The sequence below is a fragment of the Terrapene carolina genome, unplaced genomic scaffold (genome assembly GCF_002925995.2).
Source record: "Terrapene carolina triunguis isolate 2854851 unplaced genomic scaffold, T_m_triunguis-2.0 Scaffold192, whole genome shotgun sequence".
NCBI classification, from domain to species: Eukaryota; Metazoa; Chordata; order Testudines; family Emydidae; genus Terrapene; species Terrapene triunguis.
Genome location: NW_020664543.1, coordinates 1,667,806 through 1,694,041, shown reverse-complemented (window position 1 = coordinate 1,694,041; position 26,236 = coordinate 1,667,806). Strand labels below are relative to the sequence as shown.

The following is a 26,236-nucleotide window of genomic DNA, read 5'->3' as shown; positions in this document are numbered from 1 at the left end:
GGGGGGGGAGGAGGCGGGGCCGGGCCCTGGCCAATGCGGTGCAGGCGGAATATTCCACCGGCTCCGCCAGCAACAAGTGCGGGGGGAGGGCCGAGAGCGGGGGGGCGGGAGGGGGGCCACGGGAAGGGCTGACGTCAGCGGGCGGAGTATTATGGTCTGGGCTGCGCTGGCTGCTGCTTCTCTGCTGCCCGCGGCCGAGTAAACATGGAGCTTTCCGCCGTCGGGGAGCGGGTGTTCGCGGCCGAGGCCCTGCTCAAGCGCCGCATCCGCAAAGTAGGTGTCTCCCGGGCCCCCCCGCCCCGTGCATGCAGCCCCCCAGGCATGCGGGAGGCCGGAGAGCAGCCCTGCTCCCTCCCCCAGCTGCCCCCATTCGCGGCTGCGGCTCAGAGCTGCCTCTGCCCCTGGACCTGCACACATTGCAGCGGGGGATTTTTTGCCCTGCATGCCCATTTGCACCCCGGCCTGCTTTGCTGCATGCGCTTGGCTGCATGCATATTTTTGCCAGATGCATTTTGCTGCAGCCCTGTTTGGCTGCATGGATTTGCTGCTCGCATATTTTTTGTTCCATGCATTTGGCCGTTTGCATATATTTGACACATGCCCATTGGTGCAGGCTTATTTGGTTGCATGCATGTGGCTACATGCATATTTTTATTGCATGCATCTATCTTGATTCCCCCCATGCCTATTTATTTTCTCTCTGTGCAACTGCAGGGGCGCATGGAATATCTCGTGAAATGGAAGGGCTGGTCTCAGAAGTAAGTAGGTTATATATACAATTATGCAGCCTAGCAAATACTCAGAAGATGGTGGTTATTATTTATTTTGCACTGTAGTAGAAAGAAAAGCTAGATCCTGTTTTGTTTTTTAATTTTATATATCCTGTCCCCCCTCACTCATAGCTGACACTGTTTCTCAATCTCTGTGCATGTCCTGATAGGTACAGCACCTGGGAACCCGAGGAAAACATTCTGGATGCCCGGCTGCTTGCAGCCTTTGAGGAAAGGTACAAGGCCTTTGCTAGTCATATACATCACACTTATAAAAACGTTGCTCTGTCTTGTAGCAATGCTGAATTGAAACTGTTTTTTTTTTTAATACCTCTAGGGAACGAGAAATGGAGCTATACGGCCCCAAAAAGCGAGGCCCCAAACCCAAAACCTTCCTGTTAAAGGTAAGGAGGCAGGAGCCTAGTGTGTGCATTGACATTGTTTAGTTGGTGAGTGGAGAGGGCTGCATGCTGCAATGGGGAGCATCAGAACCAGCATGCTTATAGCAGGATCCGGCTCCAGCACTGATGGGGAATGCTTGTGGAAAGGCCATTGCTTATCTGGGAAGTTGTAATTATGGAGCCGAATGGCAGGATAATAAAGTCACCGGTTGATTTATCTTCTTTGCAGGCACAGGCAAAAGCAAAAGCCAAAACCTATGAATTCCGCAGTGACTCTGCCAGGGGGATCCGGGTGCCATATCCTGGTAGATCACCCCAGGAGCTGGGCTCCACTTCCCGGGCTAGGGAAGGACTGAGAAACATAGCTCTGCCCGCCCAGGGCAGTCCCAGCACCTTGAGGGGTGAGAGCATCCGGGACCGGGTTGGGAGAATGGAAGAGAAACCTGGAGAGATCCCTAAAAAGAGAGGCCCAAAGCCTAGGAAAGAGCATTACAAGGACTTGCCAGAGGCTCTGGATGTCTCCAAGAGGAAATTATGTGAGCCAGGGGACAAGATGGGGGACTACCTCAAAACCCGGAAAATAGAGGAGGCCGTTCCTGGGGTAGCGAAGTTTGGCTCAGGACACAGTGTGATCCAGCTAGCCAGGAGGCAGGAGCCTGACCTCTCTGGTGCCATGTCCAGCCCCAATAGAGTAGAGGCTGGCATGAAGCTGGGAGCCTCAGAGACTTACCCACCCAGGGTCACCAAGCATAGGTCAGACTTTTTGGACCCCAAGGGGCAAGATGGATTGGATCCTGGCGGCCCTAAGATCATGCACAGCTCCGCAAACCAGGGCTCTGTGGGAACCTTGTACAGAGACAGTGTGGGGACTCAGTCTGGCAGACCCTCCCTCATTGCCAGAATCCCTGTCTCCAGGATTCTGGGGGACCCGGAAGAGGAGTCCTGGAGCCCATCTCTCAACAACCTGGAGAAAGTGGTGGTGACTGATGTGACATCTAACTTTTTGACCGTTACAATTAAAGAGAGCAGCACGGACCAAGGATTCTTTAAAGAAAAGCGATGAGTGTTTGCAGGATAGATCCAGAGAGATAAAGGCTTGGTTAGAGCTTGGTGGTTTTTTTTTTTCCAGGACAGGACCTAGAAACTGTCTTAATTCTTTCTGCTTGCATTCTTTTTTTTTCTCTAGTTTTCTGTTTCATTGAAAGATTATCTCTAGAGTTATATTTTCTATTAGATGTAAATATGTTATTTAAGAAAAAATACCTATATATATATATCTATATATATATATATATTTCAACTCTAAGTTGTTTTATTTAAATGGAGACTGAACAGTGACTGCTCAGTTGTTCTTAGAAAGGACAATAAAACTGAGAACTAACGAGTTCATGTATCTGTTGCAGGAGCCAGTGTATATAATGAATGATGTTTGTAGCTAATTATGTTTTGGGGTTTTATTAATTATGATTTTTTCATAAGATGCTCTGGATGATGCGTGGGGAAGTTGTATCCCTTTCAGGGCAAAATGCCCTGATTTCTTGATTGTGATATAAGGTGTTGCTTGTACAATCAAGTGTGCTGTATCCAGACCTGTCAGTCTGGACAGCTGAAATAAGCACTTGAATTTACAGTATTGTTGGGTTTTGTTTCCAATTAAAAAAAAAAAAAAGTTGGTATAAAATCAAAAAAAGCAGAAGTCCATAAAAAGACTAAAAGTTGTTCTAGTGAAGTATTAACTTGAATTACCTCTTCTTGCCAATGAAGAGGAGGTTTGTATGTTTAAGATTCCTAAAAGGAGTGATACTGAAATGCACTTTAATAGAATTGTCATAGCAGTTATGGGAGACAGAACTGAGCTGAGAAGCTGTTTTCATTTTGTCTGTTTGCTTGATTCTTTCCCCCACCCACTTAAAAAAAAATCTGTTTACATTCCTGAAATGCCAGAAAAGTTTGGGAGGATAAAGTGTCACTGCCCATATTTAGATGCTCATGTTATTATAGAAAGTGTTGCTTTTTTTCCAGGCCACAGTTCCCTTTGGACTGCTGGGAGACTCCAGATACAGTGTTCTACAATATCCACATCTCCCCCAACGAATTCCAGAGTCACTTTTGGGGGTTAGAGGAAAATAAATATTCTCCCTGTCTTATGCCAGTTTCACAATGGCTGAGAGGAGATCTACTACTAGGCACAAAGTAGGTGATGCTGACACAGGTGGCTGTTAGTATTTGTTCACACCCTTCTCTTTGGAAGGCATATGTGAATGGTTTGGTTTGGTTTTGCTCCAGGCTTAGTGAGATTTAATGACTGAACAAAATGCCGCGGTTTCCATCCACTAGCGGAGACCAGAAATCTTTTGCTACCTTGCAGAAAGCGAATGGGGATTCTAGAAGTGGTTTTTCTCTCTCTCTGAACTCCATATTCCAACTTTACCCCGTTAAGGGAGAGGTTGATTTTTTTTGAGCCTGTTATGGGAGAAGGGGATAGGTGTTGGGGTTGTTTTTTAAGGTGTAACAGGTGCTCTCCACTCCTAACATAGATTGGTTTAAGCACCTTTGTTGGTTCAAAAGCACAAAACTGTCCAGCCGCCCCGAAGGGCCTCGGCTAGAGGAGCCTGGCCTTTCCTATCTTCTCTGATTGGCTCAGTGAAGGTCTTAATGCTTCTTAATGTGGGGACTGCACAGAGGATGAAAACACATGGGGCCTGATGGGAAGAGGAAGGGGCAGGAGTACAAGCAGTAGCCTTTGCTGCTCTTAGGCCCATTCTGGATAATTTTACCTCCTACCTCTTTAGAGCCCTTTCCCTTCCATCTTTGGGACTTTCGCCTTCATCCAGTCAAATGAACAAGGGGACTCTGGTTAAGCTGTACACAGGGCGCTGCTTGTGTGTTTTTTTAATATAATATTTTGTAAAACCAAGATTTTAAACTTAGTTTGTACAAAGAACTGAAGCAAGGAATGTAACAATCTTGATGCTGTTTTCAGGTCCAACCTACATGGGACATGTCTGTTACCATGTGTCTGATAATGAGGATTTGTCTACCTGTCCTCTACCCTATAGACCTGAACACTGGAAAATACCTCCCCTTGTTCAAGAGATCACAATGCAGCTCCCGCCTCATTCTAAAAGTCAGGGTGTGATCTTAATTTGGCATTCTTCACTCCAGACCTGTATAAATATATATGTGTCTAGATACGCACATATATACATCTAGAAAGCTAGACATACCTGTGTGTATGTACATATCTACAGCTATATTGGATGTGTGTGTGTATGTGTGTTATTTAATTCTAAGACTTGTAAAAACAAATCTGGCTAAATCTCAGTCTCAGAAGTGAAGCTTAAATACGTGTCTTCTGCCAACCGTGAATGTCTACATAATACCTGCTTTTTATGTGAGTTTAAATATATACTTTGTAAATAGAACCGTGTCCTTCTTATGTCCCCCCTGCAATCTCCACCTTGCTTGTTTCTAGCTGGCACATCTCTCTCCCCGCGTGATTCCCGGGGGGACGGGGGCTCGGTCCCGACCGCCTGCCCCTGCACGTGGGCTCGCCGTCCCTTAGCCCGAAGCCCCCGGTACTGGCTGTTCCTGGGCGGGGGGGAGAGGACAGGAACTTGCGCTGTTGAACAGCCAGGAGCCTGCCCTGCCCTGGCGCCCGCTGCTGCAGGGAAGGTGCCCGGCGCGGGGCGGGTGTGGACCTCCCATCCCCTGCCTGGATGCGCGACCCCCGGCGCTGGCGTCCGAACGAGCCCCGCGTCGCCCTCGCCCCGGCACCCGCCGGACCTGACTTCCCCGCCGCGGGGAGGGCCCGCGTCCCTCCCGCAACACCAGCGGCTGCTTCTCGGCTTCGCACCCACGAGGCAAACCCAGCCCCGCATCTCTAGGCTCTGGCTGGGACGGGCCGGCTCCATCCCGCCCCTGGGAGCGGGTCCCTCCGCACGGGAACCCCCGGCTCTCCTGCCCCAGCAGCGCTGGATGGGAACCCAGCCTGCAGCCGCTTCCATACACCGTCTCTGCAAACCATCTATCGGCCAGGCATTAACATGCACGAATCGATTTAGGAAATGAATGTCCAGATTGCTAGGCAACTCCCGGGGCTCCTGGCGGAGGGGGTGAGTGGAGGAGTTGTTTCCCACCGACACTCCGCAGGGGCAGCTGGTTCTGCCTTCGCTGGGGGTGAGGGGCGTGGATGAAAGCAGCCAGGCCCCCCCCCCCCCCCGCAAAGGGCGTCTCTTGTCCGGCTGCCCCACGCCGCCCCAGAACATCCTGCCCCCCCCCGTGGGTCTCGGTGCGCACCCGTCTGAGTGGGGCTGAGCCGCGTGTAAATGGGCCGGACTCAGAACCGGAACAAAGCTGCGAGGCGGGCCCTGCATTGGGCCTGCCCGCAGCACCCCCGGCTTCACTCGCCCCTGTTCTCCGCAGCGGGCCTGGGGCTGAACCTGGGCATTTAAACCCGGGGTGGTTTGCTGCCCCCTGCCGGTGTCTGCGGCGCACCCTGGCCGCCGAATCGCCCTGCGCGCCGCGGCCCGTCCCAAGAGCGCGTTTGCTTGGCTTTGCCGCGCAGCGCAGCGCTGTGCTCCCGAACCGGAGCCAGCCCAGCCCAGCAGCTGTTTGTCCCCGGCGCTGAGCAGGGGCAGCCCTTGGGTTTGCCTGAGTTACACCATTGCGTGGTGATCACAAGGTCAACCTGACCCTGGCCCGCTTCCCCCCGTGGTGTGGCCGGGGCGATGGTCCAGCCGGCGCCGCCTGCAGGTGAGCACTGTGCCAGGGGCTGGGGTGATGCTTTCTCCTAGCGAGCCCACGTTTCGGGCTCTGTCTGGACGGGAAGCGGCTCCCGTTGCCAGCGCCTGCCAAGCGCGCCGCTTGGTTATTGTTCTGGTGCCGGTTTGCGTCCCGGGGTGTCGGAGTGGGGCTGCCGGGCTGCCTCATTCCTGCGCGCCACGGGCCACCACCTCGGCATCTCGCCCGGCGGGCGCCGCAAAGCGCTGTGGCGGAGGCCTGGGTGGGACCAGAGAGCAGGACCTTGCAGGGCCTGCAGCAGAGATGCTGCACCTCAGCGGTAGTTTAAGGCTCCTTCTCTGGATTCCGGCTGCAGGTTCTGCACCCGGCGGCCTGGCACGGGAGATGGAGGCTGCCGGAGCTGGGGGATCGCTCCATGACCTCGCTGGTCTGGAGTCCGCCCGTCTCACCATCACTGCATTGGGCGCCTGGCAGGCATTGGTCTGCCTCTCTGGGTGCCTGTAAACCCGGGTCCCAAGGGCCTGGCGGCTCCTCTCCAGCCCCTCGCAGGCAATCCGGGCACAAGGCAGCGGGGTTTCCAGCTCCGTGGGAGCTGGGAGCCCGGAGCACACGGCTCCTGGAGGGCGGAGGACATCAAGCGGCTGGCACACGGAAAGCTGACTGTGCAAACAAGCCCCCGAACGCCTCACCGGACCCCTTTGCCAGGGCACTGATACAGGACGCAGCCTGCCGATTTGCCTGGTGAAAGACCCGGGGCTCGCTCAACCCCGGTTTGTAGCCCAGCCTCCCCTCCCCTCCCCTCCCCCTCGCGGGGCCTGGGGTCTGGCTTTGAACGTCCCAAGTCTGGGTCCCGGAACGCACAAGACAGACTGAAAACCTCCCCCGTGAGCTCCCCGCGGGGCACCCAGAAATCTGTCCTTTGTATTCAAATCTTCCTGTACTGCGGGCCCAAAGAAAAGCAGGGCCTGGGCTGGGCTGTTTAGCTGTGTCCTCATTAACCTCCCTTTGCTGCTCCGCTGAGTGAAAGGAGCGAAACCTGTATTATTGTAGCTGTCAGCATCTGTGCGCAGTGGCGGAGAGGTAGAAAGGGCCACACAATGCGGCTTTTCTCCTGGAGGTCCCAGCAGGAGACACGTTTACTGGCCTGGGAAGGGGGGCGCTGGGCACTTGGGGGGTAGATTTGGGCAGGGGAAGAGCCAGGCACCGCCGGGAGATGCCCGGGGAGGGGGCAGGAGGACGGAGAAGGGAGGCCCTGCTCTTGCCGGGGCGCTCACGTACAAAGGTCACCTGCAAAGGATTCCAACCAGGCGGCGTGACTCGAAGCCTTCAGCCAGCTCCGGGTGGGCCCCGGGTCTTTCCTCCTCCGGAGTCTTCTCGCTGCGGGCCAGAGAGTCCAAAACAGGAGCGACTGGGACTGTTTCCTTCCTGCGTTGCCGAGTCAAATCCTGGCCCTGGAAACGTCAAAGGAACAGCAAGAAACCGGAGTTACCAACCCCCTTCCCGCCTGGGAGCTCGCGGCGACTCCCAGCAAAACAGCCGGGGCCCGGAGCTGCCCGCGGAGCCCCCGCCAGCTGGGGGGAGAGGACTCCCCGCCTTGACTCCGCAAAGGCTGAAGCGCGGTGGGGAGAAGAGGTCACATCCCGGGCAGAGACACTGACCCGGGCTCCGGCCGGCTCCCGGCTGGTTTCATTTTCGCTTGGCTGCTGCGCCCGGCGCAAGGTCCGCGCTGCCCCGGCGGGGTATTTTAAGAGGTGTTCTGGCGCAGCGCGTGCAAGAGAAGGCCCCCGTGCCAGCGAGGGGCAGCCCCCGGCTCCCACCAGGGTTACCCCCCTCCGGGGGCGTAGCGGGCTCTCTCCGCCCTTGCGCTGCATTAGTGTCTCTTCTCCGGCAGCCCTGCCCTCCCCGGGCAGCCAAGCGCCCGCCCGCCCCCGGGGACAGCCGGCTGAGCCGCCCGGTGCACAGGCTGCAGGAAGGCGCACGCGGGGCGCGCTCCTCTGGCAGCTCCGCAGGTGGGAGATGCGCGGGCCAGGCTCCCCTAACGCCCCGGAGAGGGAAAGAAACTTGGGGGAGCCGCGGAATCCCGCGGTACTGCCGCGGCCCAGGGCTGGGGCAGCGGGGTGCTGCTGGCTCTCCCCGGGCCCCGGAGCATTGTCCAGTGCCGCTCAGCCCCTGGCCCAGGGCCCCAGCCCTTTGCGCCGCCAGCGCAGCGTACGCGGGGCCAGGCGCGGCCGCGGGGGGGGGGGGGGGGCTCAGAGACCAGCCGCTTCCTCCCGCGGGGCGAGCGCGGTCTTCCGCTGGAAGCCCAGGCCCCGCCAGCCCAGCGAGCCGGCCGCGTTTGCTGCGGCTGGGAAAAGGGGCCGGGGCGGTTCCGCCCCAGGACGCGCATTGTGCTTTCTAACAGCTGATGAGTAATCTCAGGGCGCCCCCTGCCCCAGAACGGCTGGGAACGGCGAGGGCAAAGTGCCTTTTTGCTCCAGGACGCTTCCCCCGCTCAGGTGAGCGAACAGATCCTGCAGGAAGAGCTTAGCAAAGCTTTACACAGGCTGTCCCGTGACAGGCAGGGCCCCTGAGATTAGCTCTCCCCTGCTCCAGCAAAAACAGGGTTTGATACTTGTAAGTATAAAAACCCCTCCTTGGAAGAGGGAAACACCTTCCAGGAGCAAAGCTTCCAGCCTCCTTCCTACAGCAGCTGCACCTGCTCTCACCTTTCTTTTCGGGTCCCCTTTAAGAGCACAGGGGGTCTTGGGAGGCACTTTGGGGTCTGAGTCTCTCTTGCTCTCCTAAGAAGCCCCAAAGTGCTGCAGCTGCCCCTAGTCAAGGTTGGTAAAAGAGACGGGCAAAGGTGGGTGGTGGTTGGGGTTTTAATCAGAGACAAGGGATCAGAACAAGGCTTGGGATGATGCATAGGGGACATACCAAAATCGTGGACAGACGCCTCTTCTCGTGCATTTGGCACGCTGAATAACTGAGGGGGGACGGGCCTCTCCACCGCAATTCATGGAGTAGCAGCTTTACTAGCAAAGGCCATACTCCTGGGGCTAAGATTTGCTGATAAAGGGATGTAAAGCTGTACATTGGTTAGAGCCCAACTTGCACTGCTCCTTTGGTTTACAAAGCACGTGTCCCTGATACCCTCTATTGTGCAGGGTGCCAAGCCAACCTTTGTGGGCCCCTCCCCTTGAACTCCAGAAAGGGCTGTGCCATCTTAGACCAGCTCTACATTTTAGCCCCAGCTGCATTAGGGATGAGTGGGAGGCTGGTGGAAGGTGCTTTGTCCCATGCTGCTGCAGGTTGCTTTTCCTGCTACAGCCCTTCCCCACCTCCCCCACAGAACATCACCTCTAGTGCCCAGTGACCTAACACAGATTCAGGGACAGCTAAACTCCAGGAAAGCTGATTCCCCCCTTCCCTCTCTTTGCAGAACTCCTTATCTTTCTCCACATCCTAATCAGGGTGGTTTGTTCCCCACTAAAGAGGGTATAATGCTTAGCTCAGTCCCGGGGATTTGCCTGGGAGAAGTTGGAGCAAGGTGACTGACTTCCAATTCTTGTGTTCTAGTCCTAGTCTGCGACTGACTCCGTCTGTAACCTGGACAGGGAAAGGTCCATATAATACGATGTCTCTCGGCTGTGCCAGGAAGCTTAATGTCTGAAAAAGGTGGTGAGACAGTCACCTGAAAAGTACAATTACACACTCCATCACCCCACGCTGCACAGTAGTTTGAAAAGTTTAAAAAAATATTTATTGATATACTAACATGAATGAAACCATTATACAAAGTTGTCTGACACACCAACTTCTAGTGTTTTCCTGCAAAATAAATTAAAAGCAGCCTAGAGGTCTGGAGTCTACACTAGCATTAGTGTCCAAAAATACTAGAAAACATCACAAAATGCAAGGGAGCCAACTCTAGGGTCACCAAGGGAACCCCAACCACTGCCGTGAACACACTGCAAGCTCAATGGGCAGGCATTGTCTTCAGGGAGGCAGCCCTTATTTAACGTGGGCTGGGCTGCTGTCTTGTTTCCAACAAAGAACTCAAGCATTCCCCAGGTAATAACATATCCAACGCTTGTTCTCTAAAAAGCAAACTGATGTAGTTTAAAGCAATCAGAAGTGGCATACAGGAATGATTTGGCTTTTTTAATAATAAAAAATAATAAATGCAAATCAGGCAGTAATTGGCACAGTTACAAGAACAATTGTTTTCACACACACCTCCTCGGTTTCTTTTAGTAAAACCTTTTCTTTTTAGGTCTAGAGTCCTTCACATCTATGTCAGTCTCAGAACCAAAACAAAAAGAAGAAGCTCCCAAGAACTCCAGTTTTTTGGTACAAAATATATATATAAAAATATACTAAACTCCTAAGGAAGATGACTGAATTGTCCACTTTTTCCAGTCCCATGAAAAACCCCTATACTTCACCAGATTATGCCAGGATAAAATACCGTTCAATATACAAATACTGCAATACTATTCCCTTGGGAAACCCCTTAAGACTAAAAATAGTGACAAACCTTTAATTGGTTGTTTGACATGCAACTAAAACACAAACTCATAGCAGCAAATTTTTTAAAAAGGTAGACTTTGAAGACTAATTTTATTGGTAAACACAGTTAGCACCAGCTTTTTAAACTTCAGTCCACAAAAGATTAAATTAAAACGCACAATTTGCCTTTGAGAGGCTGACTTCAAAGTTAAACTTTCACTCAGACACACACACGCACACACTTTGTTAAGGGGAGTCAACACATTTAATGCCAGATTAAAGGGGGGAGGAAGAATGAGATGAAAGTAAGGTGTTTCCAGATTATCACTTTCACAGTCTTTATAACTTTGGGATTGAAACAGCTGGTTAACAGAAAGGCACAATGTTAGCATTGGCAAAGCAGGTTCCCACTGCTACAGGAGGGGGAAAAAACCCAGTTTTATAAGTGGCTGGTGCTGAAAAAAAGCCAGTTTCCATTTGTATTAAGTTTCCAGGGCAATAGTCAAGAATCCCAAGAAAACATCACCCAGACTCTGAAAGGCAAGAATGCCTTTGAGTGGGACCAAGCCACCAAATGTGAATTAGAACTGGAATTCTGAACAGGGACATCTTACGTAGAGCTTGTCTAGGCTGGAGGACTTTGCACCGTAAGTACACAGATAGTGGTTTGCACTGGTTGTAAACTAAGATAGGCATGCAGCACCAGTGCAAACCAGTACCCACAGTCCAAGCCCCATCCTACACCACTGCAACCCTCTTGACGCCCCAAAGTACAAACATAGGCACTGACACTATGGGAGTACGGATGGAGAAGCAGTTTTCTATCGTCTTAATACAGTCCTATCAACTGGCCCCTCCCCAGACCAGCATCAAATGCCATTTTTCAATGGCCATCCCAGGAGGTTGTTTACACAGATCCATCACCAGCCTTATTCTAAGGATTTCTGGGTTCATCCCTGTGGAAGCAGTTTCTTCCCTCTCCGTGTTCAGATGCCAACCTCAGAAAGGAGGGTGCAGTTCCCTTTGGACACACACCAGCTGCTACCATCACCAAAGCAGGTGTACCTGGGGGTCCACATAAATGCTGGGTGCATCCTGCTGAGGAGGAAGGGTCTTCTCCCCTGCCCCCTCACCCATGTCCTTGCTTTTCACAGGACCCTGGACTAACCCAGCTTTGCATAAGGGCAAGACAGCTGTCAGTGACCTGTACCATGGGCAAGGCTGGGACAGCACATTCCAAAAGGCACATTGTAAGTTACTTTAGTTTGGATTTGCAAAGGCCAACTAGTAAATATTTGGTGTATGTGGAAGACAGCCAGACACAGCCTTTAAGATATCCAGACCCCTCTTGTTCATTACTGAAGGAAAGGATCTTCCAGCATTCCCATGTCTGGGGCTTCAGAACACATGTGGTAAAGGCCACCACAGGGGTACAGGCTTCTGAACCCACAAGCTATTTTTTTCCTTGAAGTTCTCAAAGTCATAGTAGTTAGTTTGGCTGCATTTGAATTATGAGGTCAACTGAATAACAGACGCTACTTTTTGGCACCAGGGAGTTCCAAAGAAAACTCTCCTTACAAACCCTCCTCGCAGACAAAACTGGTCTGACCCACATGACCCCTTGTCCCATGCACTTGAGGAGGACAAATCCACCTGGGTAATGTTCAAGGCAGGACCCATTGCATAAGATTAAAGGCTTGTCAACTCGAACTGGACCCAAGCTTAGGTTTGTTAACAACGAAACCTAAACCAATTAAGGTTTGTGAATTAAATACAAAATCCAGTGGAACCTTCCCTGGCAACCCAGACACCGCAGTACCAACAGCAATAGATTATCAAACCTCCCTGACGTTCGCTACCCACCTGAGAGACCAGCATAGCAGCCAGCCCAGGCCCAAAGGAACTAGCATTTTAAATGCCTGACCACATCAGAGCAGTAAAACAGACTTTAAGAAATATGCGTGTGCCTATATTCACCTAATGTAGCTTCAGCCTTTGGCTCTTTACGAGTTGACAGCATCTCTTTAGTAGCCCAGCCGCTACTGACATTGGGGGTGCTCCAGACTGTGGCTGAGTAAGATGCATGTCACTGGGGCAGGGATGTAGTAGATGAACCCATCCACTTTGAAGCGGCACCTAAACACACTGACCCGCCAGCCCAGACAGTCATCGGCCACCCTGCTGCCGAGATCGTTCAAGGGCTGCCTTTTGCAGGCCTGTCCTTAGAGCACGTGAAGGTACCAGGCTGCCCCTGCCACACACCCAGGAGAGTTCCAGATCACTACAGTCGCAAAGGCTGCATTCAAACCGAGTTCAGCAAGAGCCTCCTTGTCTGCCTGAAGGGGGCTCCATCCAGAGCCTGCCAAAGGCTGTCCCTGGGGAACTGCTGCTTGAGAGGCAGTGAGGTGAGCGCTGTCCTCACCCCAGCCACATTGGGTCCCACCCTAGGAGGCTTTGAGCACCCTCAGTTTCCACTGAAATCCATGTGAATTGAAGGCACTTGGCAGCACCCAGCATGAGCCTCGCATGCACTGCCTCCACAGCGCTCAAAGCCTGCTGGCAACGGGAGCTCGGCAGGAATTTGGATCCCACAAATGCTGTGTTTTAACCCTCACTCATTCCTAGTGGTAGCATCAAGACAAGGCTAATGGCACGTCAGAGCCTCAAGCTGCCCACTCTCCCATGCCTCATGGCACCTACAAACCTCACACCGGGGAGAAAAGTTTTCTCCATTGTGCTGGAGCCTCACAACGGGTCTCTTCAAGTAGCAGGTGGCTTTAGGCCCTGGGCTGCAAAACATACACACAGCCCTGAAGGACGCGTGTGCATGCTGCAAGTTAAATCCTGCCACAAGTATTTCCATGCACCATGTGATTTAATGCTCCCAAATATGCTGTGTGGGGGTGTCTGGAGAAGCTCCGCCAGGACTAGTGGCTGATGGATGTAAGGTGAAGTGTTAATGGGACAAGGAGAAGGCCTGGATTTGGAGAGCACTAAATCGTCCAGACTGGTTCCCATCCCTGACTTCTCTTCTTTCACGCACACAGAGAAATTCACAGCAGCAGCTCACACGACTGATCAGCCGCCAGCTCATGCTGTGCACCCCAAACGTGCCACATTTGGTGTGAATGCAGGCTGTGACGCCCATTCCCACCACAGCGGGTCTGGGTTTGCCAGCAGCAGCAACAGTTTGAGTCTGATGGCCCCTTGCCCCCCACCTCCCTTCTGAACAAGGGAGGATTTTGTATAAAAATGTAAACAATATTTCCATTTCATTTGCAAAACATCACAAGAGAACTAGCAGTCACTTCACGCTCATCACTGGGAGCAACCTAGCCCAGGAGGGTAGCTGGGCTTAAACGAATGTCCCCTGAAAACCTCCACATCTCCAGGCAACCCCCCACCCCACAGCATGTGGAACACGGCTGTCTGATTTGGATTGAGTTTGACTGTCCCAGGAGCTTGTGCTAATGCCTAGAAGGGAAAAAAAAAAAACAAAAAAACCCCCTCACTTTTTCTTAAGGAAAAGCTTTAGTCTGTTATGTGGCATGACCCCATAGCCCTCTCCCCAACTGTCCAGGTACTTGCATGTTCTGGTGTTGCAGGTACCTGGTGTTCTGACATTTCAAGTTGTACAGCAAAGAAATCCAACCACAGAGAAACCTGGCTTACCAGTCACTTGCTAAGCACTTTTCAGCAGCCAGCCAGCCAACCTTAATCCCCACCGGAGAACCACAGCATTAGCCTTACTCTGGTGCCATCTGCTATAGTGGTCAGAAAAACAGAATGGCCTTTGGTAGCTGTTAACAGGTTTCACTGTATCCTACTCCTCCCAGCCCTCAGAGAAAATCTCTATTGGCTCCAGGAAGCCTCCACAGATACAATGAAGCACCAAGAACATTGCTGACCGGCAATGGCAGAACACTTTGTTGGGGGAAGCCGGGGTGCTGTTTAATAGCCAATTGCTTACAGGGGCAGGGACACCTGATTTTTGCCTCCCCAAATCTCATTGCCATCTGGCATTCACTTGAAGAAAAACCCAATGAAACAATCAGGTAAAGCCAATGGGAAAGAGGCATCAGAAGGGGCTATGGGAACCCGTCGCCCCACCTCGCACCTCCTGGTTCAGTAATGTCTAAGATTGAAAAACCCAACACTGGTGGGAGACTCCTTGACAGTCACTGTAATCAGGTTGGCTGTCACGTCTGTGACAAAGACGTGTTCGATCAGGCTGCGGGTGGGTTTCCAGTCCTGGCTGGTCTGGATGGAGACTGACATGTTCTGGCCCATACCAGGAAACGAGGCAGAATCCCGATCCGAATCGGAGCTGGTCTCCTCTTCGCCGGTGCTCATTTCAGACAGGGCTGCTGGCTTGCGGTTCTCTGTTGTGGGGTGCCCCTCTTGCGCACATGGGGCACCGCCTTTTGTCACGTCTCTTTCCCCAGCAGCTGCTCTTTGCATTGGTTTCTCATTTTTGCAGGTGTCCACGCCTGGCGGCAGCCCAGCATTTTGTGCATTCAGCACTGTGCCCACCCCACTGCCCTTGGCAGCGGCTGCCCCCACATTCACAGCTGCGGCGCCGGCACTTTTGGCCAGAGTTCCACAGACATGCCGAGGGAGGCTGCTGCCACCTGCTGAATTCGGCCCATTTTTGACACTCTGTAAGTTTAAAGCTTGAAGGTTCAGCTCCTGATTGGAAGTCAGCTGGTTTCCTGGGGCAGGCGAATTCACAGGTGCCTTGCTGCCGTTGGGCAGGGTCTGAGCCCCAGCAGTGAAGCCCGATTTCTGATCCCCCCCTGCACCACTGCCGAGTGCCTTGGCTGCTTTGGATCCTTGCACATTCAACCCAGGCTCCCCAGCTCCTTTCTGGTTTCTCATTTTTAAGTCCAGTCCTAGGCTACTCTTGGTGGATGCCTGTGACTTGAGTGCCAGCCTCCCTGGGGCTGGGGCCTCTGCAGAGCTCTGGTTCTGGGACATCCTGTTCATGTAGTGCACGATCGAACTCTGCCAGCTGATCCCGTGGTTTGGGCTCCCAGAGGAGCCCTTCAGTATATTGGGCAGGTTCTCGGCAGATAAGCCCCCTGAACCAAGCCCACTCAGTGCACTTTGGGGCTCTTTCACATTAGATTTAAGCACAGCAATACCTGAGCCCTGAGCATTGTGTTGGGGCTGCAATTTCCCCATCAGCTTAGAACCTCCACCCGTCTCCTTTCGGGTTGTTTTCAGCACCTTTGCCAGGTTCATGGTCCTTCTGGCTGCCTTCTGCTCCGGAGGCAGAGGTTTCCGCCCACGCTTCTTCCTGACAGGGTCTTTTATTTCTGGCTTCGCAACCAGAATCTGAGCTTTCTTCTGTGGCACTGGGTGAGTCTCTCTGCTCCGGGGACCTCTCTTTGCCTCCAGGTCACTCTCATCCTCTTCATCAGAGGAGGAGGAAGATGAAGAGGTGGAGGATGAGGAGCTACTTGACTTGATTTTTGGAGGCACCTCTGGTTCCTTTAAAATAAAAATAAAGAGGGAGCAGGAAGAACATCTGCCTGAATTAAGATAGCCAGCTAAGTTCTTCAGCAAGATACGAATTTGTTCCCAGTGACCCCACAGATCACTGCATCACATGCACCAGTCCCTGACTGTGCGCAGGCCTCTGCTCTGCAAAGGGCTAAAGAGCCCCCACTGCACACAGGCCAAATCTAAGATATTGCCCTCAAATTCCATGTGACTCACACTTTTCCCTCCCCGTCATTGCTGATTAGCAATTACCAAAGTGTCTGGATAAAGAGACGCTTCCCCTATCCCTGCCTCTTATATGCAACCTCAAGACACATTCCTGGGTACATTCTGCTCTCGGAACAGTGTCTCCTGGCAGCTCTGTGCCCCCCCATTCTCCAACAGAAACCCAAGACGTATGATCCATTTCAGCAACACTCCACATTATGACACAAGAGGTTGTAAGGGGCCTTTCAAGCAAAGAATGTCCCAAGAACTGCCATCACCCCCACCACCCCATATATCGCCAATGTTACTCACCACATGTTTCCTGGGCCTGCCTCTGGGTCGTTTGCCCCTCTTCCGATTCTGCACCTCTTTCTCATGTTCCCTGCAAACACACCAATTGAGGACAATGCTGCACCCATGAGCCAGCCTAGTTCCTCTCTGATCAGCAGAGACCTTGTTTGAAATGCTGCACAACTCAGTTCTAATCCAAGCAGCAAGGGATACTCATGAGTGTTATACTTGTGACAAAGATACGGCAGTCTTTCCTGGCGAGCTCCAAGCCTACCGATTTCACACTGACCCAAGCTGTTTGTTATGGGTTTGGGAAAGCACCCAGGTCATTTTGTAAGTGCAGTGGGGGGAAGGAATTCTCTCTGGGAGTCACAGAGTAGCTCTCTCAGCCGTGGAATATGTAGAATATTTACCCCATAGCAACAGATGCTGGTTAGTGGACTAGGAAGTCTGTTATTGTAGATTGTGTTTGAAGTTCTTATAGCAGCCAAGCTGGCAGCATGGCAGACGTTGCCAAGCTCTGCACTGCCACACAGGAAACCAATATGATGAAGGAAAGAGACCTCCTAGAAACAGGCTCCCAGCAAGGTGTGGTGGCAAAGAGGCATCGCTGTCCTCTACCAGATGATTCCCTGTGACACTAAGAGGCCACAAAAGGGCCCTCTGACTGTGAGGCAAGATGCCATATAGGAAGGGGAATTATGGGATAGAGAGGAGGTTATAAGAATAGTGTCTCCAGAGCAAAGTGATGGCTGACTGAACACCAGAGTACCTTACTCACTTTTTTAACTGCTGCACCCTATTCAACAGGTCATTGTGCCACCCACAATCATACCCAGGTTTTTTTAAAAAACAAAGCGGATTTAGAAACCAGCTATAATTAAGGCCAATCATAAAGTTTAGCGTTTTATATTAGTGCAAAGGCAAAACATTTGCCAGCACTGTGACTACCGTAGCCAGAGGGCTATATCTGCACCCCAGTGCACAAAAAGTTCTAGTTACCTTAACTAATCCTGCAATCAAATTGCAGAGCTGAGCTCCATAGATGAGGACTGAACATTATAGAGAGCACCGTTTCTCTAGCCCCGCCACGCCACGCCACCCAATCACTGCCAGGGGATAAGTATCACATTCCTCCAACAAGTATGTTTTCAGTGGATTTTCAAAATAAGTTTGTTTCTGTAATTCTAGAAACTGCCTCTATCTGTGCATGCAGCCATACACGAAAATACAACCAGTGGCCCAGACCTTTAGATTAGAGGTCAAGTACATTCAGCTGTCAATGCTCATTTCTAAGTTAAATGTCTGTGTCACATGCTAGTGCGGTCACATTGCACAATCTCTGTAAAATACATTCTGATCTCGGGCCCCAAATGAATCACATTTATAACACTTGGTAGCCGTCTATGAACCTGAACTGTCAGTTTAGAGTATCATCATATTTCAGCCTGATGAGCTCTTCAGTATGCTGTTTGCAGGACAGCCAAAGACCAAATGATCGATTAGACATTGTTCATCCAACAACAACAACAACCAAAAGTATTTATAGTTTGCTCACTTCTTTTGGAAGGCAAGGAGCAGCCTTGGATCAAGAATATTCTCTTCAGGTTCCCAGCTGTTGTGTCTGGAAAAGAAGAGCAAACACATAATAGAGAACAGCAACATGAAAGCATTTTTTAAAAGTTTGGACTAATATATGGAATATCATCTGTTCAAAAGAAGCTCACATGAGAGCCGGTAGGATCGATGTGACTCTGAGAACACTGCCCATGTTCCAACCAAAGCCACATCTTTGAATAACCCTAAAGCAATAATCCGGCAGGGAAAGTCGGAGCTCTGTTACAAACGCTGCAGACAATGTTATGGCCCCAGCAGAAATGGCAACACTACATAGGATGCAAACCTCGTTCTCATCAGAGTGCGCCGCAGAAGATGCTCTGGAGAACAAACGAACAGAAGTGACTCTGGAAAGGGAGTCCTGAATATTTTTTTTTGGGGGGGGAGGGGGAAATAGCCTCCCCTCCCTCGCCCAAGGGTCAGAAAGCAGAGACGGTCTAGAAACAGTGAAGTGTACCGATTGCCAGGGGGCAAACCCTAGAGGAGCCGAAGGATTAAGGATAACAATGTGTGTGCTGGGGGGAGGGGGCTTGAAAGGAGAAGCGGCGCAAAACCCCGGCGAGGGGAAAGGGTTTCCTGGAGCAGCTGGCGGGAGGAGTAAACAGACAGGGCCCCCTCCGGGCTGCCAGATCCCCCCTTTTCTGGGAGAGGCGCAGCTCCCCCGGCTTCCAGGGGGAGCTCAGGTTTCACCTGGCAGGCGAAGCGTGGACACCCGGGCAGCTGCCCCGGCCCGTCCCCACCGGAGCCGCCGCGGGGCCCGCTCGGAGCCGCCGGCCCCAGCCGGGGGGGGGGGGGGGCGGCCCGGGAGCCGGGGGCGCAGCATCAAGTGTGCGCCGAGGGGACACACACACACACACACACACACACACACACACACACACACACACACTTATTTGTAAACAAAAGGACGCGGCGCCGCCGAACAAAAGCAGCGCGGGGAAGGGGCCGGGGCCGGAGCCGGGTGCGGAGCCGGGTGCGCAGCGCCGCGCACTCACTTGGAGGACCAGCCTCGCCACTTCACCAGATACTCCAGCTTGCCCTGCGGGGAGCAGAGAGAGAGAGGCGGTTAGCGCCGGGCCTGCGGGGAGGATGCCCCGGCCGGGAGCTGGGGCAGGGCCGGGGATGCCCGGGGCCGGGCGCCCACCTTGCGGAGCCGCTTGCTCAGGATGCACTCGGCGGCGAAGACCTGCTCGCCCACGCTGCTCAGCTCCTCCATGGCGCCGGCCGGCTCCGCTCCCCGCCGCGCCGCGCCGAGCCAGCCACATACAACGGGACCCGCCGGACGGAGCCCTGAGGCGCGCCCCCGACCGCCGCGGGCACCCGCATCCCGCGCTCCCGCGGCGGGGCACACAATGCAGCGCGCGCGCCCGGCTCCTCCCCCACCCCTAGCGCAGAGGCTCCCCAAATTCCCAGGGAGCCAATGGGGAGGGGAGAGAGGGGAGGGCGGAGCCTGGCAGCTGGGGCAGGGGATGGGGTCAGGCTGCTGCAGAAAGGAGAGTTATTGTCTCCGCGCGACCCCTCCCCTTCCTGCCCAGCCGAGGGGATTTGCTCCCCCGGCCCCGAGGAGGGAACTGGGGGGAGGGGCCTTTGGCCCTGGCAATAATCCCAGGCATCATAATTGAACAGCCCTTGGGTTTCCCCAGCGCCCGAAGGGCCCCAGCGACCTTCATGCAGCACATGCAAAATCCTGCATTCGTGCAGCCAACCCGACTGCGCAGGGAACGGGGGGGAGATGCAGAAGTAAAGGCTCCAACTCCAAGCGCACCTACAGACTGGTCCCTCGCACCCGCTATGAACCAGGGGTTCTCACCGCCAGCGGTCTGTGGCTGGTGGCCGCGCTGATCCTTTCCCCTCAAATACTGCATCAGCTGTAGGAAAAACAAATAAATAGGCACATCCACATCTCCAAATTCTTGTAATTTATCTTCATAGGGGTTTTTTGGTGCCATGATAACAATAATGTACAGTGGTCTCTATTCTTTCCTGGACCTAAACAGAATAGAAACACAAATAAGGTGCTTTGAGCCTTCTTGTCTTGTTTCTTGTTTCTTTTGCTCTTTTGGTTGCTTTTAAAAAAAGACCTGCTAGCTACTCTGTGTGCTTGAAAAGTGATATTAACAAACATACAAATCTCTCTTTCACAGTGGACTTACTCAGCCCTGGCAAGCCCAGGGACAAATTAAACACTGGATGGTGAGGTGGGTACAGAGGCAATGGGGACCAGGGGTAATGGGACACTGAAGGAGGCAGTGGGGGGTCAAGGGTGAAGGGGGGTGAGCTCAGGGCCAGAATCTGGCACCACATCCCGGGGATGGAGCCCGAACCCCCTTGGCTAGAGCCTGCTACCCGCCACCCCAGGGCTAAAGCCCAACCCCCAGGAAGGTGGGGAACTCATTGGCTGCCTGCTCCTCCAGCTTGTGTGTCTCCAGAGGAGGTCAGGGTCCAACCACTGTTGGTGGCCCCTGCGGAGGGGCTGCTGCTTTGCCCCCCCCCCTTCACCGCCCAGAAGGCCGTGGCCACAAGAAAAGCCCCTGGTGGCTGCATGCGGCCACGGTGGACACATTTGAGAAACGCTGGTATAAACTGAGTTATACCCTCAGCAGAGCTGATTGGAAAATGCAAAAGAAAAAAATCAATTCTGCAAACATTTTTGACATTTTTAAAGTAGGTTTTGTTTTGCAGGGTTTGAAATGGGTCTAGTTTTCATCTCTCTCTATTTTTTGTAGTATCTTTAATTGAAATTGTTTTCAAAATGGCTATCAAAACTTTTCATTTATCAAACCCAATTTTGATAATCATTTTGATTTTTTTAAAAAATATTAAAAATTATGAAAAAAACAGAACACTAGATAATATTCAAAAATGTTTGGCTAGCTCTAACCATAAGCAATGGTTTGTTAAAAAATAAAAATATTATTTAACAAATGAAGAAAGGGGAAATTAATTGATAGTAATGAATATAAATCAGGAATAATGAAAAACGGATAAGAGAAGCAAAGGTACATAAGGTGAAGTCTATGGCCAGTAGAGTTAAGAACAAGGAGTTTTAAAAAATATTTTAGGAACAAAAAGAATTCTGACAATGGTACTGACCCACTACTGGATGGACATGGTAGAATTATCAATAGTAATACAGAAAAGGCAGAAGTGTTCAATAAATATTTCTGTTCTGTACCTGGGGAAAACCAGATGATATAGTTTCATTACGTTGTGATGACAACTTTCTTTCCATCCCACAAGAATCCCAGGAGAATATTAAACAGCAGCTACTTAAGTCAGACATTTTAAAATCAGCAGGTCCAGTTAACTTGCAGTCCAATAATTTTAAAAGAGCTGGCAGAGGAGTTTGCTGGACCATTAATGTTGATTTTTCAATAAGTCTTGGAGCACTGGGCAAGTTCCAGAAGACTGGAAGAAAGCTAATGCTGTGACAATTTTTAAAAAGGGTAAACGGGATGACTTGGGTAATTATAGGCCTGTCAACCTGACTTCCATCCTGAGAAAGCTAATGGAGCAACTGATAATGGGACTTAATTCATAAAGAACTAAAGGAGGATAATGTAATTAATGCAAATCAACATGGATTTATGAAATATAGATCCTGTCAAACTAACTTGCTATCTTTTTTAATGAGATGACATGTTTGGTTGATAGAGGTAATAGTGTTGATGTAACATACTTAGACTTCTGTAAAGTGTTTGATTTGGTACCCTGTGACATTTTGATTAAAAAACTAGAACAATAAATGGATTAAAAACTGACTCTCTGATAGGTCTCAAAATGTAATTTTAAATGAGGAATCAATGAGCAGGCGTGTGTCTAGTCGGGTCCCACAGAGTGTGGTTCTTGGCCATGCACTATTTAACATTTTTATCAATGACCTGGAAGAAAACCTAAAATCATCATTGACAAAGTTTGCAGATGACACAAAACTGGGGGAGTGGTAAATACTGAAAAGACCAGGTCATTGTGTTACAGCAATCTGGATCACTTGTTAAACTGGGTGCGAGCTAACAATAAGCATTTTAATACATCTAAATATAAATATGTACATCTCGGAACAAAGAATGTCAGCCCTATTTACATGACGAAGGACACTACCCTGGGAAGCTGTGACTCTGACAAAGATTTGCCAGTCGTGGTGGATAATCAGCTGACCATGAGCTACCAGTGTGATGCTGTGGCCAAAAAAGCTAATGCAATCCTGGGGTATAAACAAGGGACTCTCTAGTAGGAGTAGAGAGGTTATTTACCTCAGTGTTTGGCACTGGTGTGACCATTGCTGGAATCCTGTGTCCAGATTTGGTGCCCACAATTCAAGAAGGATGTTAATAAATTGGAGGAGTCAGAGATGAGCTACAAGAATGACTAAAATGATTAAAAAACTCTTCTTCAGGTCAGCTCTGTGTAAGGTCGAAAGCTCGTCTCTCTCACCAACAGAAGTTGGTCCAATAAAAGATATGACCTCACCCAGGTTGTCTCTCTAGTGTCCTGGGACCAACACGGCTACAACACTGCATGTAATAGATTATGGAGCAGATTCTTATCTCCGTTACACCAGTGCAGATGGAGTTATTCTGGATTTACAGCAGTGTAGATGAGATCAGACTGACCATGTGCCTACGGTTTTCTCCCAAATACAGAACAGTGCCATGTCCATAAGGCTATTTTACGTTTAGGACATTTTTTGTAGCACAGAGCAGTTAGCTCTGAGACTAGAATCTAACGTTATCAGGGGCAGAATTCTTGGAAAATCCCTGGAAGCAGGAAGAGGAAAACAATCATCGTTATTTATGTGCTGTGGTTGGTGGGCAGATTCTGAAGCTCTCTGTTCATATAACGATAATATGTAATTCTCCTGCTTTGAATGTTATCACATTTTTTTGGTATTTGGTTTTTTACAAATTATTTAATTTGTCAAGGTTAAGCCAGCTCAAAAGAGCAACCAGAAGCATTTTTGTATCCAGCATATGATGTATGAATAGAGAGGGGTCCAAAATCTAACAGAGTGCATTTCTTTTTTGTTACTTTAGTAAAGTAAGATACATGGGCAATGCATCTTAGTATTTAGCAATATTCAGAGGGAAAGAGCTCCTACCCCTGCATGCAGGGGCGGTGTGCTGGCACGATGTAGTCTTCACACTGGAATATTATACATCAGCTCAAGTGACAAGCCAATCTGAATACTCAGGAGTGAGGAACGCATAGAAGTATAACAGCCTCCATCTGGGTGGCTGGCAATATGAAAAATTGAGTCCTGGGAATATGCACGTACTCTTAGCCTTACGAGCACTCATTCCCTTTAATCTCAATTATCTGTCTCGATATTTGTACTGCACTCACCAGTGGAGTTTCTGAGCACTTCACAAGTATGTTCATGTAGAAATAACAATCTTTTCTTTTGTCCTTCCCGGCCTGTCAGAGAAAAGGCATGTTTGCATGCAGGTGTTTCGTTTGCTTATTTTTGTGAGTGTGTTTATTGAGACAAAGCTAACACAAAGAGATGAGTTTTGTGTTTAGTTCTGCACATGAGTGGAAGATCGGTGGTTAATCGTATCTCTTTCTGGGAGCGAAGGAGAGCACCCTGGGCTTGGGGGCTGACATCCAGATCCAGTGAACTTTTTCAGAGTAGCAGCCGTGTTAGTCTGTATCCGCAAAAAGAACAGGAGTACTTGTGGCACCTTAGAGACTAACACATTTATTGGAGCATAAGCTTTCGTGGGCTACAGCCCACTTCATCAGATGCATCCAAAGAAGTGGGCTATAGCCCACGAAAGCTTATGCTCTAATAAATGTGTTAGTCTCTAAGGTGCCACAAGTGACCTTTTTGTTCACTATCTCTGCTTTATCCCTCATGTCAGAATGATGCCGTCGCTACAGGAATAACATACATCTCTAGAATGCCTTTCACTCCAAAGTGCTTTGCAGATTTAGCTGGCACGCTGCTCAGTCTGCATCGGGATTATTTTACCCACCTCTGGAGCAAAGTGCTGGCTCTTCTGCTGCTCTGTGTTCTTGCCTGAACTGAAGAATTGTTCTGTGCTTTGAGAAGGGTTGGGTCCAGAATCCCTGCTCCCGAAACTCGCTGCAGCCAGGCTGACATCTGTATATTATGGATCTACAGTTGGTTTTCTGCTTTTCCTCTATTAGTTATTTTAGGGACTTGAGAAATCTCATCTGTGTTAATTTGTACAGTGATTACGCTATACTCCATGGTGTCCACCCACGCATCCCAGTAACACTGCTGGTCAGTTTGCCCAGCCTGGAAGGCAGAATGGCGATGGCTGAAGGCAGTGGCTATTTTATCAATCTACTTTCTGTACAAGAGATTGCATGGAGGCCAGAGGGGTGTGGAGAGAACAGGGGGCCCTTCCCTGTGTTTCCAGCTGGAGGCCTTAAAGAATCTGAGTGTTGCTAACTCTCATGAGTTTATCATAAGGTTTGTGATATTTGGTGTTTTCTCTTAAAGCCCCAGCTTCTGGAGTCCTAGGATTAGAAAAGAATCTCAGCTTCCAAAACCCAAGTTTCTAGCCCTCATGATTGCAAAGCCTGAAAAGATGATCCATGCCTCCAAAGGCTCATCAAAAGAACCCAACATTTATTATTATATTTTAAAATCTCAACTTTGGGAGGGGGCTGACTCTCAGTTTCTGAATGCTTGGGGCAGTATAACTTGCATGCTGGCAATATAAGTCTCTGCCCTTTCTGGACACTTGGAGTTTCCATTCAACATTGTAACTGTTTCCCCTTGGAAATTAGCCACTTGAGGTTCAAAACAAGTTTTTTTAACATCAGAAAAGTCAGAAATTGTCTGAGACCACCCTTCCCCCCGCCGCCCCCGCCTTCCCACTGGGCTCTTACCTCCAGCTCCCTCAGGTATCTGGGGAAAATACATGGAGGACAGAATCAAAGTACACCTCTACCCCGATATAACGCTGTCCTCGGGAGCCAAAAAATCTTACTGCGTTATAGGTGAAATTGCGTTATATCGAACTTGCTTTGATCCACCGGAGTGCGCAGCCCCGCCCCCCCGCCGGAGCACTGCTTTACCGCATTATTTCCGAATTGGTGTTGTATTGGGTCGCTTTATATCGCGGTAGAGGTGTATAGTCATAAGGCATGTGGATGTTTTTCCAGCTGAACAGAGGAACCACAGAAGAGAATTAAGGTCCATGCACAGCTGAATGTTGGCCTTCCTGTCCAGACAGTCAAAGAGGGCCAACTGCAGTGGTAGTGGTAGGTTTTGTGCTCTGGGGAATGGGACATAGATCACCAAACTCATGTCACAAAGGCCACCAATACTAATGCCTTTCCATCTCTGCTGCCCTGGACAGGCCCAGAAATGGAGACCTACAGGAGAAAGGCTCAGTACCTTGTTGCCAAACTCTGGAACTCCCCAGCAGGCCTTGGGACATGGCTTGTAGCTGTGGTTTCCCTATGAGTTCAATGCTGTTTTATACATTTGTGAGAAACTTTGAAAAATGTCGTTAATGACTGGCCTGTCACATTCCCCAGCTCCAGCAGAGCAAAGTGACAGTAAAGCCAATAAACTCAGCAGTCACTGAGAGAACTTTTGGCATCTTAAAAATGAGATTCAGACTCCTTGACTAATCCAGTGAAACATAATTTTATAGCCCTTTCCAAGTATGTCAGAAATCCCTGGAATGTTGTGTATCATGCCCCATGGCCGTAACGCAGGCCAATTATCTTATGGCTGGGCCAATGTGCATTTAGTGTCAGATGAAGTCAATGACTCTGAAGATCAGAACCTTCCTTGTGGAATTAATGACACTTCTCCTGGAGAGAGAGGAATACAGAGTAGACTTAACAAGCAAGACCTGTTTAAACTAACTAAATAGTCTGAGTGGCAGCTTTGTTGGGAAGATATATTTTTTACACAGAACAACTTTACTCAGAGTGGAATGGCAATTGGAACATTGTGAAGCAGTAAAACAATGTGGGACTTTTGCTCTGCTTCATCCTATCTCCAGCCTCGATGCTGGATCCTATTGTCGTGCCCACAAATTAAAGCTGCAATTAAAGTTTCAGCACTAAATGTTTAATAAATTAATTTCATTTGTTACTTTATTTCTCAGCACCAGTATAGGTGGGAGACTCTTCTCTCCTTGCACCCTGTTACTTCATCAGGGTGACAAAATATTTTGTAGCTGATGAGTGGAGGGAAGAAACTCAAATTTACTTGTGTGCAAC

General features: G+C 50.4%; 2 protein-coding genes across 2 annotated transcripts; one reads left to right on the top strand and one right to left on the bottom strand.

The window, feature by feature from the left end:
• The first annotated feature begins 149 nt into the window (after nucleotides 1-149).
• On the top strand, nucleotides 150-3,281 carry CBX8 (chromobox 8). The gene is made up of 5 exons (XM_024205918.2): nucleotides 150-273; nucleotides 715-758; nucleotides 941-1,006; nucleotides 1,108-1,174; nucleotides 1,401-3,281. The coding sequence occupies exons 1-5, from the start codon at nucleotides 205-207 to the stop codon at nucleotides 2,232-2,234; spliced, it is 1,080 nt and encodes a 359-aa protein (XP_024061686.1). The 5' UTR covers nucleotides 150-204; the 3' UTR covers nucleotides 2,235-3,281.
• A 6,389-nt stretch (nucleotides 3,282-9,670) lies between these two features.
• Nucleotides 9,671-19,283, bottom strand: CBX2 (chromobox 2). Its single transcript, XM_024205943.2, has 5 exons — nucleotides 19,170-19,283; nucleotides 19,021-19,064; nucleotides 17,967-18,032; nucleotides 16,430-16,499; nucleotides 9,671-15,898 (listed from the first exon to the last, which is right to left on the bottom strand). Exons 1-5 carry the CDS (start codon nucleotides 19,239-19,241, stop codon nucleotides 14,531-14,533), a joined length of 1,620 nt encoding a protein of 539 aa, XP_024061711.1. The 5' UTR covers nucleotides 19,242-19,283; the 3' UTR covers nucleotides 9,671-14,530.
• Between the last annotated feature and the right edge of the window lie 6,953 nt (nucleotides 19,284-26,236).

Bases quoted from the DNA above. Each gene is read 5' to 3' on its own strand.
- CBX8 (XM_024205918.2), top strand. From the start codon at position 205: ATGGAGCTTTCCGCCGTCGGGGAGCGGGTGTTCGCGGCCGAGGCCCTG. The intron at 1,007-1,107 runs GTACAAGGCCTT...TAATACCTCTAG, and splicing joins CTTGCAGCCTTTGAGGAAAG to GGAACGAGAAATGGAGCTAT. The intron at 1,175-1,400 runs GTAAGGAGGCAG...TCTTCTTTGCAG, and splicing joins CCAAAACCTTCCTGTTAAAG to GCACAGGCAAAAGCAAAAGC.
- CBX2 (XM_024205943.2), bottom strand. From the start codon at position 19,241: ATGGAGGAGCTGAGCAGCGTGGGCGAGCAGGTCTTCGCCGCCGAGTGC. The intron at 16,500-17,966 runs GTGAGCAAACTA...GTGTGTTTGCAG, and splicing joins CTCCTTGCCTTCCAAAAGAA to GGAACATGAGAAAGAGGTGC. The intron at 15,899-16,429 runs GTGAGTAACATT...TTTATTTTAAAG, and splicing joins GCAGGCCCAGGAAACATGTG to GAACCAGAGGTGCCTCCAAA.